General features: G+C 44.0%; 1 protein-coding gene across 5 annotated transcripts in view; it reads right to left on the minus strand.

Annotated features, from left to right (window-relative positions):
* LOC118542926 (putative tetratricopeptide repeat protein 41) overlaps positions 1-17,620 on the minus strand; it is an 86,934-nt gene that overhangs the window by 53,794 nt on the left and 15,520 nt on the right. For all 5 annotated transcript variants that reach the window (XM_078076490.1, XM_078076492.1, XM_078076491.1 and 2 more), the window contains 4 exons: positions 17,219-17,399; positions 13,304-13,518; positions 4,417-4,577; positions 1,514-1,955 (listed from right to left, as the gene is read on the minus strand). In XM_078076490.1, the coding sequence (XP_077932616.1) occupies positions 1,514-1,955; positions 4,417-4,577; positions 13,304-13,518; positions 17,219-17,399 (999 nt within the window). The remainder of the gene's footprint in view (positions 1-1,513; positions 1,956-4,416; positions 4,578-13,303; positions 13,519-17,218; positions 17,400-17,620) is intronic.

Raw genomic sequence — 17,620 nt, forward strand, 5'->3', positions numbered from 1 at the left:
TGTTTCCTCTCTCGCTGTGTCTCTCTCTGTCAAATAAATAAAATCTTTAAAAAAAAACAAACTCCTGACCAACTCATGGAATAAATTTTTTAACCACAAACAACAGATTCAGTTACAGGATGAGCTAAGGAAGACTGAGCCAAGAAAGGTGGAGGAGACAGTGAGGAAAGAGAGCAATGGAGTTGCTCAGGTGGATTTCTGTGAAGGGGCCTGTGCCGTCCCCGGAACCCAGGCTGTGAGCAGGGAGAGAGGACCCACCAGACAGACGCACTTGGGGACCCAAGAGTACAGAGAGCCTGCACTCTGCTTCCCATTGGGAGCCTAGAAGACAGCAGCTCTGCAGATCTCCCGATGCCCTCAGAACCAGACAGCAGAAATCACTATGGGGAGACCTACAGAGCCAGGAGCTCCAAGCGTGCAGTGAGCAACCAATGTGCTCTATCAGGAATGTTCAGTACCCACAAGACTGTAGGCTCCAGAAGGGTGCAGATGTTAGTAGAGGAGAGGGGCCTCCTCACATTAAGGTGGCTGATGGCAGCGTAGAGCAAACAACTCAAGAACAGATGGGAACACAGGTGTCTTAGAAGATGCCAAAATTGGAGGAACGTCAGTATCTGTGGACCATCTGGGGCCATGACCACCTCAGTGGAAGACAGCAGGGACAGATGACAACTGAGGACACCCAGCAGCAAGGCCCTCAGATTTAAGCTCAACCCAAAAGAGACACAGGACGGACACAAATCCTCGCTTGACTGAAAAACACCCTGAATTGTCCGAAAACAAGCTAAATTGATGGAATTAACCTAGATTAACTGAATTAGGTTTCTGCCATCACTTGGACTATAGGCTCAAAAGAATTGAGTTATAGAAATAATAAAGGCCAGGGCGCCTGGGTGGCTCAGTCGGTTAGGTATGCGACTCTTGGTTTTGGCTCAGGTCATGATCCCAGTCCTGAGATTAAGCCCTGCATAAGGCTCTGGGCTCAGCACAGAGTCTGCTTGTCCCTCTCCCTCGCTCCTCCCTCTCTCCCTCTCTCCCTCATTTTCTGTCTTGCTCATAAATATTTTTTAAAAAGAAAGAATAAAGGCCCATTTCTTAGACTCCTAAAAAACGTGCCTAATACAATTCTCTTTACAGTCAACACAGAGCTCCCTACACAGGATTGTTGGATTTAGCAAGTTAAAATACAGAGCATGCAGTTAAATTTGAAATTCAGATAAACAACAAATTGATTTTTGGTATAAGTATAGCTCATGCAATAATTTGGGATATACTTCTGATGGAATTATTTATCTGTAATTCAACTAATTTTTAATATAAGTATGTCCCATGCAATAATTGAGGCATACTTTTACTAAAAGATTATTTGTTCTTTATCTGAAATTACAATTTAACTGGGCATCCTGTATTTTCTCTGACAACTTTATCCTTAGACCCTCCTCCTCTGGGTCATCCACCATATATCTTTCTCCCCATGGGCTCCAGCTGGTTGTCAACACTGGCCAAGGCCTACCTTCTCCTGAAGCCACTGTGTCTGAATTGGCCCTTTTTGGTATGAAAGTCCAGCTATAGTCTTCAATCCAGCGTTTCAGAATCAATTCCCAGAGCTCCTGAATGGAGACCACCTCCAAGTACTCCTTCAGACACTGATACTCATCTCGGTAGATTCTACATTCTCTCAGCTCATTTGCTAGGATTGTGAGTTTTAAAGGATTCAGGTTCATTCTTTTCCTCAAAGTGTGTTTGCTCTGTCGGAGCGGATCTTTGTTGGGAATGAAGAGATACTGTTGAAAGATGTTTAGTTTCACTTCTTCGTCTCCTACGCTCAGGAGCTCCACTGTCCTCACATCTGGGCGGGCACACAGCGACTTGTACGACAGGCTGGAGGAGACAGTGCTCATGATAAATTTGCAATGAGGAGGCAGTAAGCATGGCAGCCAAGAGAAATCTTTTACCTGATGGAGAAAGTCAAAGACATTGGGAATCTTTAAAGACTTTAAAACTACTTTGCTGATGGTTTTTAAACTTAGAGTAGCTGGAATAGAGGGAGTAAGTACAGAGTAAAGGCTGGGGTTAAGGTTATTAACAGTAAGTTGGATAGCAAACAATATGGTGATTAAGAAAATACCCACTCTCACCCCACAGAACTGTATTTGACTGACTCATCCATTTTGAATTTGATAGTACAAATACGACCTCTAAAAAGAGATTCCTGCAAACAAGTAATCCAACAAATCATGGGCTTCTGAAGAATGACCTACAGTGATGGCCAAAGGAAACCTAACAGTACAAACTGAACCATTTGACTGAAAAAGAGAACACTGTTTTATGCTGAAGATCGTTGCTTTATACCGCAATACTATCGTAAGTAAATGGCTTTATTTCGGAATAAAATAAACACCTAATCAGATCTTTTTAGATTCCTTTAACAGCTTTTCCCACCCCTCGCAACTACCATAATAATGATAAGAGCAACTATCAAACACTGACCACTTACTCTGAGCCCGGCACCATGTGGAATGTGTCTTCAGGTACTAACTGTATTAGTTAAAGATTTTTATTTTTTGTGTCTTCTGATAGTGGGCCATCTCTCAGGGGCCTTACAGATCCAGGAGAAACTGCTCCTCCCAAGACAAGTTAATTCCTGGGGGTGATGGACAGCTGCCTGGAACATGCCTGTCATGTGCAGACCAGCCAATCCAAGACCACGCCCCCACCCGCCTTCCTATCTGCCTCTCACTCACCAACCCAGTATTTCCCTGACCTACATCATCCCAGGGCCGGGGACCAGACAACCAGGGACAGTCCCTATGCCACAAAGCCTGCTGGAATTGTACAAACTAGCCAATCCTGAATGGTCTACTCTGCCTTTCCCAAGGGAAACCCCATAAAGGCTTTGGCCTGGGCCTTCTCCTGGCTCCTATCTTCTGCCTCCTGGCCACCGTGATACTCCCCCCGGGGCCCTGTATGACATGGTGTATCTCCTTGTCTTAGGAAATATAAGTCATAATTTCTTCTTTCAATGGCCCTGGCTTCTCCATGTTGTCACTCAGTCATCCTCCTGTAAATCAAATCCCAGGTATAATTTTAATACACCAACTCATTGAGTCCTCCTAACAACCCTCTAGATAGGCAGAGGAGGAAACTGCAAAACAGAGGGGCTAAATGTCATATCTAATTCATTCTGATAGTACGCAGCAGAGCTGGGGTTGAAACCAAGGGTCTGGCTCCCTAGGCAGGCTCCTAACCACTGCTCTACACTGGGGCAGGTAACAGCCTAGACAGTCCCTCCTCCTCCCACAGAGCTCTGCCTGGAGCCCTTCTTCCAGGGAGCCTTCCCCAAAGGCCAAGTCCCTTCATTAGAAGCTCTCACGACACTGTATACTGATCCTTGGCAGCCCCTGTCACAGTTGCAATCTTATACTTGTTTGTGTAATCGCATCATTAACATCTGCCATCCCCTGCTAGAACGAAAGTCCCATTTGTTTGCAGGGACCATGTCGGACTCTGCTTACAGTGCTTTTCCCATAGTGAGTGGTCAATAATTACTTGTTGAATTGATGGTGCTTGCTGTGTATTAAATTAAGAAGCAGATTACAAAATAATATGATGTGTAACTTCATTGACATAAGCATCAATGAGTATGTATAGACATCCATAGAAAAAAGAAGGCTATACTCCAAAATGCTGAGCAGTGGGGAGACTATGAGTATACTTAATTTTCTGTGTTCTTGTTCTTTATCATATTCTCTATAAGAAACATAGATTACTTACATAATTTACAAGTCCATGTGTTTTTAAGTTTTAGAGAAAATGCTTCACAAAGTAATGACTGATACTAAGGTGTATTAGAGGTTCCACGGATCCAATATCACCTCCAGCAGGATAAAAACTACAGAGCAACCAATTTGGTATGTGCAAAATCAGTGTAGATGAGGCAGATCAAAATATACAACATAAAGAAAATACTAGGGGCTCAACAAATGCTTGGTAAAAGTATAAAATAGGGAGGCAGGGGGCAGAACCAGGCGGGAGTAAAGGCCACAGTTTCTAGAACCAGACTGCCCACATCTGAATTCTGAGTCTACCACCATCTTCAGATGTCCTATAAAGCCACCTAACATCTCCACACTCTGTTCCCTCTGTGTAAACAGGGACGATGATCACAGTCTCTTTCATAGGCTTCTTCTGAGAATTCTATCCGTTGATATTTCTAAAGTTCCTAGAAGGGTGCCTGGCCCACAGTAAGTGCCACCACAGAAGTATTTGTTCAAGGAAACGGAGAGCAGTAAACATAAGCAATGCTGGCTGTAGCTATAGATAATGCAATGGAAAGATGTTACGGACATTCTAAATTATGGGGTTTTCTTTTTATAAAACAGCAATAAAATAGGCATTATTTTTAAAAGAGATTACCTTCTGTCCTGAAATCCCATAAATGCCAATCAATTCTTCAATTCCATCCAGGACAAGTATACATGGCTTTAAACTGATGGAAGCAATGAAGACTTCCACAAGAAGTGGAAAGACCAACGCATTTGAGTCTCCGTTAAGAAGATCAGTTTCAAGCTGAGTACCTAGAGCACAGGAATTTGCTCAAATTAGGCGAAAATGTTTCCATCACTGCTAGAATATGTTAATGGGATGGGGAGGCGGAAGGGGCTGGGAACAATGAGCGCTATTCACAGCTGTACAGCTGACACGTATAGGTATATGTGTGATTAGCAGCCTAAAAATATTCAACCCAAAAGGGATAATGATATTTACCACCAGATGTCTCCTATACATTTTCAGGATTTTATATAAAAAAATATTTTGTATGATCCAAAGCATTACTCTTGTTCTCCAAAATGCAAAAATAGATCATGTTACAAAGAGTTGGATGGGGAGGAAGAGAAGTCTACATGGTCTGTGAAGTTTCTGCAGCTCTGTAAAGTCAGGGGGTTCTCTAGGGGCCTCCGCCACCACCCCCGGGTGGTCCTCCCCCCTGGCGCCTAGACTCTTCGCTCCTTGCCCACATTAAACCTGACATAACCAATCCTAAATTACTCTACCCACAATATTGGACCCCAGACCTTGGATTCTGGAAATTATCAGGGAGAATTAGGTAATGAACCAGCAAAGGGTACAGGATGTAATACGAGGACCACTTTCAAACTCTGGTTAAGTGACATTGTAGTAGCGACACAAAATTGTAATCAGCTACCTAATACTCTTTTTTTTTTTTTAAGATTTATTCATTTATTTTAGAGAGAGAGAGAATGCATGTCCTGGGGATGGGGGGTGGGGGGGAGCAGAGGGAGAGAGAGAGAATCTTGAGCAGGTTCCATGCCTAGCCTGGAGCCCAACACGGGGCTCGATCTCATGATCCTGAGATCACAACCTGAGCCAAAACCAAGAGTCTGACGCTCAACCAACTGAACCACCCAGGCGCCCCTCAACTACCTAATACTCTAAGGATATTTTACTACATACAACTTTGATCTTGCTTTTATTTTTCAAAGGCAACGTTTCCCATAGAAATTTAGGCATATTAGAATCTAGAAAACCAAGTTATGTAAAGAAGCTTTAATGGATTTAGTCTCTCAGATGCATTAAGATTCTGTTAGAAGCATTGAGAATAATTATGTTTAACAACTACTTACTGGCTGCCTGTTATGCGCAAGGTGCTGTGCTAGCTGCCAAGAGGAGATAAAATGATCTATAAGATAAAGTCAAGGAGTTAAGGGAAGTGAAAATGGGTTCTGTACAGAAATAACCACGTTTGAAGGCAGAATATGAGTCTGAAGGTGACTGGGGTTTGATGCACAACCATCACAATAAGGAAGTTTCGTGCAGAAGACATTTGAGATGAGCCTTGAAGAATGCACAGGTAGAGATGAGGGCAAGGGTATATCAAGCAAGACAAGGCAGAGGGGAAGGTCTGGAGAAGGAAAGTACATGAACATTCAAAAAACAGGAAGTTAATTAGAGCAGTGGAACTCAACAGGGGAGGCCCGGGGATTCTAGACGTCCTACAACACGGGACATTCACGCACAATGACGCTGTGTCCTGGGGTCTACCTGACTTCCAAATGTTCTGTCAGTCACGTAAGGGGGGTGGGGGGAACCTTACTAATTACTTCACCTAGAAACCAACTCCATTTTCATGTGAACGCAAAGTAATTTGCACAGATTTAAAACACATCGAATTTTCTAGGAATACAACTACCATATAAAGTGATGGAAGATTATATATTGCTTCGCCTGAAATGATACCAAGATTTGTTCGCCACTTCAGAAAATCCTAGCCCTGATAGGAATATTGCTCATAATGCTTGAACCTTGAATATAACACACCAGTGCCAGTCTGTGCTAACAGCTATCACTTCCATGGTCATTTTCCATAGAGAGGCAGGCACCTGCCTACTCCACTGTGGCCTCCGCTGGAACCATGTCTGAGCATTTACATATTGAAAAACATGTTATTTTATAATAAATTACTTTATCTTTCTCCTTTACATTGTAGTAGAGGGTAGTGTGCGTCTTCTTGTTATTGAGGTAGAAATTACATATACTATTACATTAGTTTCAGGCGTACAACATAATGATTCGATATTTGTATACACTACAAAATGATCACCACCGTAAGTCTAGTGACCACCCAGCACCACACAGATACAAAAACATTTTTTTCAGGGCATCTGGCTGGCTCAGTCATAGGGTATGCAACTCTTAATTTCAGGGTTGTGAGTTCAAACCCCATGTTGGGCATGGAGCCTACTTAAAAATTTTTTTAAAAAGAATTTAAAAAAAATTTTTTTTCTTGTGATAAGAACTTTTAAGATGTACTCTTACCCACTTTGAAATATGTAGTACAGGATTATTAACTATAGTCACCATGCTATACATAACATCACCGGGACTTACCTATCTTACAACTGGACATATTGATTTTTAAAGATATTTTTGTATTAGCAAATGACCATAAAATTAATGACTTGAAGGTTATATATGAATGTGAGACATAAAGGAGGAGAAGGAATCAAAAAAGATAGGGGCACCTCTCTGGCTCAGTCAGCGGAGCGTGCAACTCTTGGTCTCAGGGTCATGAATCCAAATCCCATGTTGGGTGTAGAGATTACTTAAAAAAAAATAAAATCTTAAAAAAAAAGATGATTTGTGCTTGTGTCACACAATAAAAAATATTTTTCAAGAGCCGGAAGAGCACAATTCATCTTGGTGCTTCATCCTTTCAGTTTTTCGGAAGTTTTTTCCCCCATATTTTTAAAGTATGGGCAATATCGAGACTTCAGGCCTTAAGTAACTGAAGTTTAGAGCAGGAGGATTCTGGAAATCATGTAGTCTAGTCCAAATCCTCATTTTGTAGGTAAGGAAACAGGCCTAGGAAGGTGAAGAAACTTGAACACAAATCAGTAGGAGCTTTAAAAACACCGACTGGGCTAATAGTTTTCTTGCAAACAACACACCATCATTTAAAGATTACTCCATTTGAGTTTTCAAGCTGTGTGGGTCACCACCAGTGTGTACGATTCACCAGCACTCATATGTGGAAGGCATGCACTGCTCACCTCTTGCATGAAGCTGGCTTACAGAGGCTAAGTGACAAAACGGAGGTGAATGAACCTCAGAAAATACACACAGCCTAACAATCATAAAGCATAATATCACTCAGAATAATCAGCAAAAAAATAATCCCAGACAAAAAAAGGAAAAAAAAAAAACCTCAAGGAAGATACTTACAGATTGAGATCTATGTACACAAAGGAAAGCATTGGTTCAGTGTTTTTAAAATCCCATTTGGGGTAATTTGAATTATTTTTCCTCAAAATAATATTGAAGACAGTCAGAATTACTAGCAGTGGAAAATGATCCTAAACATGTCTCTTTATTCTGTTAGGGCCAAACTGTCTCTACGCAATGACAGTGGCCTATTGCCTAATTTAAATAGTAACATCTCAAGTGTTCAAAGACCCAGTCAGGATAGGTAAATTTATGGGGAGAGAAAAGAAGTCAATTGATACAATTTCAGAATACTTTGTAACAAAATGACTTAGTGATTGATTTTTTTCAGTTTTGGGCAGTGTTATCTCTTGCCATTCAATAAGGATTTATTGAGAAACTTCTGTATTAGGCCCTGTGTCAGGCACAGAGTGGGACAATGTCCAATAAAATAGACATGGCTCAAACACATGTTATTTTTGATGTTGTTTATATGCATGAGTATAATGTTTTTATTATTTTTAAGCTAAGCTTTTTGTCTTACTTGTTTGAAAAAATGAACTTCTCTGTGCCACAGTAAGAAAAAAAAATAGACGCGGCTCCCTGCACTCCCAGGACTATAAGGGGATACAGTAACACAAATAATGACAGGACCATGTATAAGTCATGCGGGACCAGGACAACAAGCTCACAGTCCTTGAAGGGAGACACCCACATAAACTAAAATACAATGGGACTGGGGCTATCCTTGCCACCTGACAGTTGGAGGTGAAGGAGAGAGGCATCCATCAGGCTCTCTTATTGAGAAGGTGCTCTTTATTATTTTTTTAAAGATTTTATTTTTAAGTACTCTCTACACCCAACATGGGGCTCGAACCCATGACCCCAAGATCAAGAATCACATGTTCCACCGGCTGAGCCAGCCAGGTGCCTCAAGAGGGTGCTCTTTAAAATAGGTCTGGGGTGCCTGGGTGGCTCAGTCGTTAAGCGTCTGCCTTCGGCTCAGGTCACGATCCCAGGGTCCTGGGATCGAGCCCCGCATCGGGCTCCCTGCTCGGCGGGAAGCTGCTTCTCCCTCTCCCACTCGCCCTGCTTGTGTTCCCTCTCTCGCTGTGTCTCTCTCCGTCAAATAAATAAATAAATAATCTTTAAAAAAAAGTAGGGCTTAAGGGAGGAGAAGGATTTCAACTGACCTGAGAAAAGGGAGGGGCCTTCTAGTAGAAGGGAATGGAAGCGGACAGACAAGGAGGGACCGAAGTGACTAGCTGCTCCAGGGAGACCAAACCCATGGTGCAAAAGGCCAGAGACCTGTGAAGGCAGCCGGGCCTAGGGCACAAGGCCTGGCAAGCCCTGCCAAGAAGTCCTGTTAGTATTTCTGCTCATTCCACATCACTGATTTGAGGGCAGACGCTCCTGGGAACTGATGCTATGAGAGGACCCCAATGGAAATCATTCAGAAGAGCAAAGTGTCCCTCTGTTGGTTCAAGGAGGCAAGACAGGGCAGTAATGAGGACGAGGGGCCTGGAGCTCGGCAAAGACCTGGTCTGAAGCCCTGCTCTGCCCACACGTAGCTGCGTGAGCCAGCCACTCTGAGCCCGTCTCTTTATCTGGGGCGAGAATGCTGGATGCTGACAGCATTAAATAAGATGCTGATAAAGCCCTTAGCACAGAGCCCGGCACTCAGAAAGCCAGTTCAGTAAATGGAACTCATTGTTCTTCGGGCTGCCGCCGGGCTCTGGGGGTAACAGGGCGAGGAAACATGTAAATAAGAAAGTCAGTGGCTCTCTCCTGACCTTCTGTGAAGCGTGTCACAGAAAGAACATCAGCAGCCTGCAAGGCAGGCAAGGGGCGTGGGAGTGGGGAGAGCGGACTCCAGCCCCTTCTTTTTTTTTTTTTAAAGGTTGGAAGTCTATTTTTTTTTTTTTTTAATTTGACAGAGAGACACAGCGAGAAAGGAACACAAGCAGGGGGAGTGGGAGAGGGAGAAGCAGGCTTCCCGCTAGGGAGCCCGAGGCGGGGCCCCTGGGATCATGACCTGAGCCGAAGGCAGACGCTTAATGACTGAGCCACCCAGGCACCCCACTCCAGGCCCTTCTATCTGCAAGATCCCTCTATCCAGGCAGGCAGGGGTGACGCCAGAGGAGCAGAAATGTGAGCTGCGCAGGGGGGCGTTCCGGTGTCCCTTCTAGGGAGGGTGCCCGCAGGAGCTATGGCTGTACCCCACTGAGGGGGCCTCAGCCCCCAGGGAACGGCTCTGCAAAGAAGCCGAATGTGCTCCAAGCACTTGACCTCCGGGCCAGCTGTGTTCTCAGCAGCAGCTCCTCCTCTTCACCCACATCCACCTCACACAGGCGAAACCCAGCTTCCTGGCTCCCGCGGCCAAGCTGCGGTGCTTCCCCTCAGCCTCCTCCCCGGCTGTGGCTGCAAACTCTCCTGCATTGCCTGGCCCCCCGACCCCCAGTCCAGCCAATGAACAGAAGTTTCTTGTTTCCCTTAGCAGGCCCCCGCCCTCTGCCTCTTTCTCTAGCTCAGTGAGGAATAATAATAATAATAATCACAACAACAATCATACTAACAGCAACCGTGTGCCAGGGACTCTTTTAAGTCCTTTACCTGTAGTATCTCTTACTCCTCACACAGCTTTATGTACATACTGTTAGTCCCACCCCTATCTTGCAGATGAGAAATCGGGGCGCACGTCGCTTCAGCAAACTGCCCAAGAGCACACAGCTAGTAAGTAGCAGGGCCAGGATGGAAGATGCAGGTGGGCCAAGAGCAGAAGCCCAGCCCCTGCCCTTGGCCTCATGCTGTTAATGAGGTGGGGGTATCCTCTGAGGGACACAAGGTGTCGCCTGAGTGTCTGCTATTCACAGGCTGTTCCTGAATTGATTCTACTTTGTCAACTTCAAGATCTGTTTGTTTTGAAGACAGCAGCTGTTTTTATCAGGAGCTTTCAGTACCTAAAACCACACTCATTAAAATCACAATTCGCTTTGGGAATAAAATCATAATTGGGCACGTTCGGTAGAGTTCATCTCCTCAGCCTGGCCAGACTGAACCCCCTTGGGCTGTGGCTGAGCAGGATCAGTGGTTGTCTTCTAGAACCAGTCACACCTGCTGCTACTGATTTTGATTTTACCCACTTTACATGACCTGAGAAATGCAACCGCAGAGAACTCATGCCCACATGTTTACCCTATTTACTCACGGACACACACACGCACACATACACACTCACACAAAGGAGCTCAAATATCTGTCCCATCATGTAGAGATAATACACATCCATCGAAACTCATTCTGAGCCCCACATACACACTCAATACCCAAATGCACGCTTGGCTACAAGCCCCACGGGAGAAGGGATGAGTTCCCCAAAGCAGGTGGGGTCAGACACGCAAATACACGGCAGACACCCATTAATAATAATAGCTGCTATTTATCAGTGCTTACTCTACGCCAAGCACTGTGCTAAGTGTCTTTATTTTTCATACTTAACCTTAGTTAATCTTCTCAACTACCTAAAAGACATTTCTTTTATTATCCACATTTTACAAACTGGGAACATGGAGCCACAGAGAGTTAAGATAACTCACCGAAGCTCACATGGCTAATAAGTAGCAGTCGGGCTCCCAAACCGCTCCTAGAACAGAGGTAGATCCCACACAATTGTTATCATTCCCCATAGACACCTTGTATCTTAACTAAATCTCATCCAAAGCAGAACTCTTTTGATTCCCCTCAAAACCTGCTGTCCCCACCCCACTGATAATGCCCCATCTCAGTACACAGCCCTCACCATCTAGCTAGCTTCCCAAAGCTGTCCTCAACTCCTCCTGTCCTTCAAGCCCCACATGCAATTCCTCAGGAGACTCTCAGTCCAGCGAAAGCCCTCCACCTCCTCTGCTCCTGCCCTCCCCAAGCCCCCGTCATCGCTTGCTTGGACCACTGCAGTAGCCTCTAACAAGCCTCCATACTTGCTCCTCTACATCCATTTTCCATACATCAGACTGACTTTAATCTTTTCAAAATATCAATCATATCGTATCATTCCCCTGGTTAAGATCCCCCATTGGCCTCCCACTGTACTCAACAGAATCTGACCTAATATTCTGTGCAACAAAGCCCAGACCCGAAGTGGCCTGGCCTTCACCTCCTGCCAGTCACACTGGCCTGCTTTCCTTTCTAACTCACTTTTGTTTCTGGCTTAGGACCTGTATTACCTTAACTGTTCTCTCCACCTGGAATGTTCTAATCTCCACATGGCTAGCTCCTCCTTGTCCATAAAATCTTCACAGAGTATAGCAGAGATAGCTACTTGTCCTGCAAAAGCCCACACTCCCCCTTCCGGGGTGGGGTTAGCTTTCTGTCCCCACTTGACTCCCAGTGTGGCCATGTGGGCCCACAGTGGCCAAGTTCCTGCCAAAAGAATGGCAGGGGAAGTGATCTGGATCGCTGCCAGGCCAAGGCGTTAAAGGAACGGGTGTGCCTTTTCCCCCCTTTTTCCTCTTCCTCTAGCCAAAGGCAGAGGACTCCAAGGCTCTAGGGGACGACACAGCCTCAAAATGGAAAAGGCCTGTGTCCCCAAATCATCACATGGAAGAAAGCCACTTGTTACCTAACTTAAGAACCCCTTACTGGATTGTTCCATGAGTGAGAGATAGACTTCATTCAAGAAGCCACTGAAATGGGACTTAGTTGTCACCACAGCTAGAGTTATTCTAATACAGAGACGCAGCCCTGGACCACTCAACCTAACTAGCACCCTGTCACCTTATCACATCACTCTGCATGGCGTTTATCACTATTTGTTTCTTGTTTATTTGTTATCTGCCTTTCTCAACTAGAACATCATATCTGTGGGAGCCATGACCTTATTCTCCTGAGGTGGACATCCCAGAACCCAGGGAAGTAAGTGTCTGGCACAGAATAAGCAACCAATAAATACTCAGCAATGGGTGACTGAATGAGCACGTGAGTAAATGAACATGCTCAAGAAACAGTTATGGCGTCCAATAGGAGGAGCAATACTTGGGAGGCACATCCTGCCATGGAGGCCTTGCACTTGTCTCCCTTGGCTGGAATGCTATCCCTGAGATACCTGCTTGGCGCCCTCCTTCAGGTATGTATTCAAAGGTCCCTTTCTCAGTGAGGCTTCCCCAGGCCACCTTTTCAAACCCTAACCGTTCTGACCACACCACACACTACCTCCCTTCTGGCTCTGTCTTATTTTTCTTCCTAGAACTTACCATCCAACCTTCTGTATTAGGTTTTTAGTTGGCGAACTCTTTGTCTCACTCACCCCAATAACATAAAAACACCATGAGGGTAAGGACTTTTGTTCCTTTTGTTCACTCTTGCATCCCCACTGCCTAGTGCCCTGGCACATAAAGGTACTCAATTAATATTTGGTGAAAGAAGGAAGTACAAAAAGAAAGAAGGAAATTGAACTCTGCGAGGGGAAGAGGTGGGAGACAATACAGCATTTACACCGGAACAAGAGGAAATCAGCTGTAGGAACAGCAGACAGAATATCTATCTCTAACAAAATTCACCAAAGTTAAAGGCTTGATTCCAGTACCATAGTTTTTGTACTGTAACTCTGTGATGAAGTAATGTATCACGGACATGATGTCACTGCTTTCACAAGTGCTGCCCACAAAATGAGGGATCATCAACATGCTGGGGTATTTCTTTTTGAAATAATTCACCCAGTTGGCGATCAGAGTAGACTTCCCACAACCACGTTCTCCAGACAAGAGCAAAATAGACTTGTAAACTGGAAGAGGATTTATTCTGAAAAAAATAAAAGGGTAAAATGTAGTCAAGAATATTTACAAAGGAAGGGAGGGAGGGAGGAAGGGAGAAAAAATTGTCCTGCATCTCTCTCTAAGAGATATGAAATTCTAGTCTCAACTTTGGCCTCACTTGGCTCCAAGTAAGTTATTTGCCCTCTGGGCTTTAGCTCTGTCCTATGTAAAATTAGAACAGTCGAGAGATGGTAACCTTAGAAGGCCCTTCCAGCTACACAGATCCTAGGGTTGTCCAATGTTAACCTGGGGTTCATCAAGGGCCCAACCTGCCCAAAGGCCCAGGGAGGGAGACTCTCCACAGCAGTCCACTGCCCTTGTATCTGCCCTGCTTATCCATAACTTCCTGAGGTCATAGCCACCATCGCCAGACTGGCCCTCCATATAACATCATATCAGGAGAGAATAAAAAATAGAAGCATTCATATGCCAGCGATTCTCATTAATCCTGATTCCCATGACATTGAAAATTTCCACGACTATTAGTAACTCACTAAGACGTAGCCTGCTCCTCTACCAGAGTGTTGCGGCCCGTAGTACTGCAGAAATGTGATTTCTCTGAACTGGCATGAGCACACTATAACCTGTCCCGTTGCTTAACTTTAAATTGCGGTGAAGAACTTCCAGATATGCAGAGGATTCCCAGGTCCACTGGTATCACTACAGACAGACTCCAACCCTGTTCTTCACACATTTGTGATTTAATAAATATGTGCCTCATGATTTTTTTACGGATGGAAGTTCCACGGAGGCAGTTACCAGGCTTACCTTACTCGTTATTAGCTTGTGACTGGCACAGTAACTGATCATAAATTGTTGAATGAGTGAATGAAATCAAATAAATAAGCCTGACATTCGGGTTCAGCAAAGGAAGAGGATCAGTCTGAAGATCATTAAAATAGGAAATCTAAAGAAGGTTAGGATCATTAAATAGAAATTCTCCATAAGAATTCCACCTCCAGGGGCGCCTGGTGGCTCAGATGGTTAAGTGTCTGCCTTCGGCTCAGGTCATGATCCCAGGGTCCTGGAATCGAGTCCTGCGTCGGGCTCCCTGCTCAGCAGAGAGCCTGCTTCTCCCTCTGCCTCTCTCTCTCTCATGAATAAATAACTAAAATCTTTAAAAAAAAAAAAGAGGGGTGCCTGGGTGGCTCAGTCGTTAAGCATCTGCCTTCGGCTCAGGTCATGATCCCAGGGTTCTGGGATCGAGCCCCGCATCGGGCTCCCTGCTCTGCGGGAGGCCTGCTTCTCCCTCTCCCACTCCCCCTGCTTGTGTTCCCTCTCTTGCTGTCTTTCTCTGTCAAATAAATAAATAAAATCTTAAAAAAAAAAAAAAAGCAACTTGCTACTTGTCTAAACAATATCTTAGAAGAGTCAACCTTTAAAAAAAAAAAAAGAATTCCACCTCCATTATTATGAATTAGGAGTCAGTGTGTTACTGCTTTAATTGCATTGCCATCAAATTTGAATGGCAGAATCTGATTTTGTGTCCTACCTCCACCTTTGCCCTCTTTTGGTCTCTCCTCAGCCAAGCAGCCAGAGTGAGCTTGTCAAAATACATGACATATGTCACTGCTCTGTGGTAAAAGTAGTAAAAAGCCCAAGTCCTTACAATGACCCGTAAGACTAGACAAGACCCACACCCCCCCATCCATTACATGTCCACCCTCATTCCCTACCGCCCTCCCTACAGCCCTGACTTCCTTCCAGCTCCCTGGCCTCCCTGCCATTCCTCCAGCCTCGGGACCTCTGTGCATGCTGTTCCCTCTGTCTGGAATGCTTGTCCAATCCATATTTGCATAGCTTGCTCCCTCACCTGCTTCCAGTAGTTAGCCAAATGCCACGTCTACCAGATAGCCTATTCCCTTTTCAAGGTTTTATATTTTGCTCCATAGCGCACTAAAGGCATCGAACCCATTATATGTTTTCCATATTTGCCATGTTTGTTGCCTAGCTCCATAATGTAAGCTCTGTGGAGGCAGGGGGTTTTGTCTCTTTGTCCACTGCTACATTCCCTGTGTCTAGGACACTCCTTGGCTCTTGGCAGGTAAAACCAATGAAGGAAAAATACAAATAAAATACATCCACATAATTAGGCTAGGGTCTGAATGATTTCTTAAGAACAAATAGAAAATGAAAACATTGCAAAGCAATCTGTGCTTATTGTTCTAGATGGTCAGCTGTTAAGACAATGTTTTGAAACTTCAAAAGAACACCCCTTTCTGTTACCTATACATGTGATTCAGGAACTTACAGTACAAAGTATTGTTTCCAAATGGCAAAGTCCTGTTTCCACACAGCTAATTTCAAAGGACTTGTTTCATTATTATACTTAATTGGGCACATTTAGACTCGTTTCATTGCAATAAAAACCATCAAATTTCTCATCTACTCTGAAATACTCAAATTATAACCTACGTGAGATATAATTCACATACCAAAATCTCACCATTTTACAGTGTACAACTCAGTGATTTTTACTGTACTCACATGGTTATACAAATACCACCACTAATTCCAAACCAATTTCAGCACCCCCGAAAGAAACTCCAGACCCACCAGGAGTCATTTCCTGTTTCTCCTCTTCTCTCATATCCTGGCAGCCACTAACCTACTTTCTGTCTCTATGGATTTGCCTATTCAAACCTAAGATTTTTTTTTAACACATGACCTATATATTCAAACCCCTGTTAAGTTTTAAAAGCCTTGCCTGAGCTCCATGTTGTATTAACCAAATAACTCGTCTTCCTCTTGGCACGAGTTTCCGGAACCACAAAAATGTTGGTAGCTCTACACCTCAGTGGGCTAAAATGGTGGGTGCAGAGACTAGGGCAGAGGTGGTGGAGATGGTGGAGGGAGAGGGGCTGAGCCATCCCAGCCGCTGTGGTGGGTTTCTTTCAAAATACAAAACTCACAAAATAAAGGAGATCTGTTGTAAGAAGAGGAGGAGGAGGAGGAGGATGGAAGAAAGAAAACTATCTCAAGAATCTCCCTATTTCTACGGATGAGACAGAGAGGAACACTGCAGACAACCCGAATCCTACTTCACGCCCCAGCCTTTTCCTGCCTGGAGGTGATGAACAGAGTATGCCACCGTGCAAGGTGGGGAGAGATATAGGGGTTTTGATGTGGAGGACACTGGATAAAACAATGAGTGCATATGTTGGGTAAGATAATTCAGTTCCATATACAAACACAAATAATAATGTGGCCCAGAGTAGGCAGTCAATGAGCGTTAGCTGAATATCTTAATGTAATTAATAATGAGCTGATGATGTATGTGGAAGCTCTTTGTAAAATATACAACACTGTACAGATGCATTATTTATTTTTTCTGATCTAATTTCTTCTCCTTAAAGTCATTCCATCATTGTCGGGAATTACTTAGACCAACTGAGATCAGGGGTGGGCGGTGGGGAGGCAAGCTCTGCCCTCCAGAGTTTATAATCTCCTTCAGGAGACTAGAAGAAAGGAAGTGAAATAGCCAGGAAAACTTTGCAAACGCAGAGTGATATCTGATAAGGAAATTCTAAACCAAGGGTGGCTTTTCAGGGGCCTCTCTTGCAGGAAAGGATGGGCATAGAAAAGGGGAGGTGGGGGAAGACAGTTGAAATTTGAGGGATCATATTCACTCAAGACAGGCTGTTTTGCTCAAGCCTAAAAAGGCTGGAGATTTCTTGATATCTTACCTGAGAAGAGAGTCTAAACTGGAACCTGCTGCGGCACTGTTAAAATCAAATCCCACATCCTTTAAGGCAAATCTTTCCAAGATTTCGAAGGTTCTACTTGATTCCTTGGAAATAACAAACACTTGCTTGCACTTCTCAGTAAACTCTTCATGATAGAAACGTTCAAAGTTGTGCTTATAGTCTTTATAGACAAAAAAATAAGTTTTAGTGCCTTAGATTTATTTCACATTTTCCATTACATATGGTTATTATAAATGCCCAGGAAGGTATCTCCCCTTCTGTATCCGTATCACCTTCTTTTTATGTTGGCACCATATTTCACAGCCCATTATGTATTCTAATGAAAGCAGACAATAGGCAAGTAATTTAATCTTCCTAAAGCTATTTGTATATGAAATCCTA

This window comes from Halichoerus grypus, chromosome 6 (genome assembly GCF_964656455.1).
Source record: "Halichoerus grypus chromosome 6, mHalGry1.hap1.1, whole genome shotgun sequence".
Lineage (NCBI taxonomy): Eukaryota > Metazoa > Chordata > Mammalia > Carnivora > Phocidae > Halichoerus > Halichoerus grypus.